Source organism: Setaria italica, chromosome II (genome assembly GCF_000263155.2).
Source record: "Setaria italica strain Yugu1 chromosome II, Setaria_italica_v2.0, whole genome shotgun sequence".
Lineage (NCBI taxonomy): Eukaryota > Viridiplantae > Streptophyta > Magnoliopsida > Poales > Poaceae > Setaria > Setaria italica.
This window is the reverse complement of record NC_028451.1, coordinates 38,043,976-38,047,500: the sequence shown is the minus strand read 5'-3', so window position 1 is coordinate 38,047,500 and position 3,525 is coordinate 38,043,976. Positions and strand designations below refer to the sequence as shown.

The 3,525-nt window shown below is 48.7% G+C and overlaps 1 protein-coding gene across 3 annotated transcripts in view; it reads right to left on the bottom strand.

Moving 5' to 3' along the window:
* LOC101760220 (B-box zinc finger protein 19) overlaps positions 1-3,018 on the bottom strand; it is a 6,100-nt gene extending 3,082 nt beyond the window's left edge. Inside the window, exons 1-2 of one of the 3 annotated variants that reach the window (XM_004957378.4) lie at positions 2,669-3,018; positions 1,225-1,442 (exon numbers count right to left, since the gene is read on the bottom strand). In XM_004957378.4, coding sequence (XP_004957435.1) covers positions 1,225-1,442; positions 2,669-2,795 — 345 coding nt within the window. In that variant the 5' untranslated portion in view covers positions 2,796-3,018. Of the gene's footprint in view, positions 1-1,077; positions 1,150-1,224; positions 1,443-2,668 lie in introns of those variants that run through there. The other 2 variants (XM_004957381.4, XM_004957379.4) reach the window with 2 other exon arrangements.
* Positions 3,019-3,525: the final 507 nt, after the last annotated feature.

Sequence of the window (3,525 nt, the reverse complement as noted above, 5' to 3'; positions counted from 1 at the left end):
CAGTGGGGGGGTCATGGGTCTGTGTCCAAACAAGAATGCATTAAGAGCATCAGACCAAAAGTAAGAAGCTGCCATCACTAAAGGTTAATTCCGCTCCATTTGGGACAGGGATAGATTGATGCATTGGCCGATTTTGAGCTAGTCCCATTGAACCCTCTTGGGCGCGGCTATCCGTTGGTACCATTCCCTCCAACCAGGGGTTTCATTCGGCCAAGACCTAAAGGTGCCCAACCAGTGATCTAGGTCCATAGTTGATTGTTTGAAGGGGATCCTATGGGTTTCCAAATGGGGGGGGGGACGCTGACATCATTTCACAACATAGCAACAATATCAGACACTAAGTCAACCAAATTAGGGTTTCCTGATCATTCCTGAGGTTTGTTGTCCAATACACATTGCTTGGCAGAATAAGCAAACCATTCTAAAATAGCATGCATTAACAATCTAACATGCAACAAGCCAATGAAGCCAGGCAATCTGAGAACTTTTGTTGCCAACAAATAGCAGAAGGATCTGTGTTTCCAGAATGGAATTTCTATTCTTGATAGTATACTTACAAGTTACAACAGCCATCATCCCAAGCATATCAAACTCATAGTTTTGCCTAAGTACATATGTTTGGACTTTGGAGTATGGAAAAAAATTAAAATATAATTCCAATCATCCACTGTCCCAATAGATTGGATTTCAAATGGCAATCCCATATGGCTTTTTCAGATAAAAAAACTCAATTATGTTGGGCAAATCTAGATCAGAAATGACCGTGGTGCACACTGTCCATTGTACTCGTATACTCCTATAAAGAAATGTATACAATTTTAGAAGTACTCAGTACTGAAGTAGTACATGGTCAAATTGAGTCAACTACAAGCATTTTTTTCTTCACCCTTGTGCGTGTGCACAGTGAACCAGGGACAGTCAGTGTAGCTTCACCCCTGGTAGGATTGGCAGGTAAGTTAGTTCTTTTGCCTCCAATCCAAAGGACTACAGTTGACCTTCCTCTATCCAAAACCATTCTTCTGGTTGGATGGGCACGTACCACAACTGATTATGAAGAACAGTGGGATGTTGCAATACCTTCTCTTGCTATGGCACTGCCCATTTACTCATCTAATCTCGCCTCACAAAGAATGCTTTTGAAAATATTTCCTGAAAAAATAGGCATAGTATTCTATTGACATGCACATATCAGCAGTCAGTAGGATAAGCACTGGTGTAGCATACCAAACACAGCAGCCTCGGTGGAGGCGAAAGCCTGGACGGCGACGTCTGTGGATGCCGCTTCCTCGTTGGAGGCGTCCTCTTGCATCTCTTCAGCCTACCTGCTGGATGCTGCGGGTGAAAACCCAATCCTTTTTGGGCTGGCGTTGATGGCACCATTGGTGTCATGACCTTCTTCAAGGCATCGTCAGGCAGACCCAGCAGTGGTTCGACATCCCTTGCTGCGATCGTCAGCTAGGCGTTTTTCATCTTTCTTTTCTTCCCAAAAAGAAAAAAAAAGAAAAAAAAGCTAGTGGTGTCACGGTGGTGGTGTTCAGTGGAGTGGAGGCCTGACGATGATGCAGTAGTGATGAGGTTAGTTGTGGTGAAGTTGAGAAGCTCGGCGGAGCGAAGACTTTGCGCGGCACGTGTTGACGTCCCAATCCAACCGGCCAGTGACGCTTATTGAGTTGAGTGGTGCTTTGTGTTGTGCGGCTTATGTTGATGTCCCAATCCAACCAGCTGATGTTGTTTGTTGTTCTGTCCATTCTGGACTTATTCTTCTTTTAATATAATCGGCAGCTCTACTGCCTGATTTGTTTCAAAAAAAAAGAATTATGAACTGCTTAACAACCGAGACACACAACACATGGTCACAATCCCGGTTGGAATACTGGGTGTGGCATCAGGTGAGACCACCAAGTCAAAACGAAAATGTAGCCATTAAGGTCAAGTGCTATTACCACCAAACACATGGCAAACTCATCACCACAAATATCCATGCATGCTGTGGATGTCAACAATCCACCTAGTAACAGAACCTGAAATTTTGTGTACAGATCCCCTACGCAACCACTATGAGAAGACCTTACGAATCTATTATGCGGAGAATGACTTGTTTCATAGGCAAAACATGTAAACATGCTTCGTGATCCCAAGAATAGGATAGGACTCGATTTTAAGTGGGGGATTTAAGCCAACTCAGGGGAATCCGATCAACCCCGTGCCCTATAGGTACACACCTTTCTGAATTTCTGAAATAACCACCCAAACAACTCCGAGAAGTTCATCACTATCAATGGACACCAGAGTACTGCTAGAATGTTTGGGTTTTTTTTTCTCTCGGTCGGAAACTTGTCTATTTGGACTAGTACCCACCTCATGACATGGCCAATGACTTTCACGTCTGCTACCGAAATGGACCGAAACAGACAGGATGGCCAGAATCGGGTAAACTGGGACAAAATTGAGCAACTAAGCGTCTAAGCTGGACACTCAGTCACTCAGAGACATCCACCACGCGAGCACGCAATCAGGCAATAAATCCCCAAGATCTCAGTGCCCAGTCGACCAATTAGAGCAACCATCGCGCGGTGTGCCACTCCAACGGAGCAGCGCTCTCGCCCGATCTGCGAGAGGGACGAAGAGCTCCCACAAAATAAGGGGGGGAGCGGGGAGCGGAGATCACCTTCTCGTCGCAGGGCCGGCAGAGCGCTGCCTCGTCGGCCGCGCAGAAGAGCACCGCCGGCGCGCTCTCGCACACATCGCAGATCGTCCGCATCCCAGCGCCGCACCGCTCCCGCCGCCCGCGTCATCGCCCCGCCGCCATCCGAGCGACGAAACCGCGGCTCCTCCTCCCCCGCCCCGCGCCGCTGCCCGGCGATCCCCTCCCAGCGCTACGTACGGCCCGCGGCGGGCGACGGCGGCGCCGGAGGGAGAGATGTGGACTAGGAGGCGGCAGCGCAGCGGAGAAGCCACACACACAGGAGTTTGGACGAGGAAGGATGTGGCAGCGACTCAGCGAGGAGGCCGACACGGCGGAAGCTGTTGTTTGATTTGGTCATTTGGATGTGGTGGTGGTGGGTGCCTCGGTGCCGGGCCCACGCTTCTCGAGCCATCGTACTTCGCAACGCTCCTAGGCGCGGTCCATGCGCTAACCAGCTGAATCAGAGCAGGCGACGAGTGACTAGCTTCGGTGGGTCTATGAACCCGGGCTCAGACGACTCGGAAACCGAGAGGGGCCCAAATACTAATTGATGCTCTAGGCCCGCTTCAGCTACAGAGAACACCATCATGAACGTCACCGACAGGTGGGGTAGGATTTGGTGGGGGCAAGAGATCTGCTGCTTGTACTAGGAGTGGACGGCTGGGTGGGAGTTAGGTCTTGTTTAGTTCCCAATTTAGGAGTGCCAAAGTTGGGAGTTTATCATAAATGCGTAACTGTAGCATTTCGTTTGTATTTGTGAATTATTGTCCAAAAATTGACTAATTAGGCTCAAAAGATTCGTCTCGCAAAGTACAACAAAACTGTGCAATTAGTTTTTG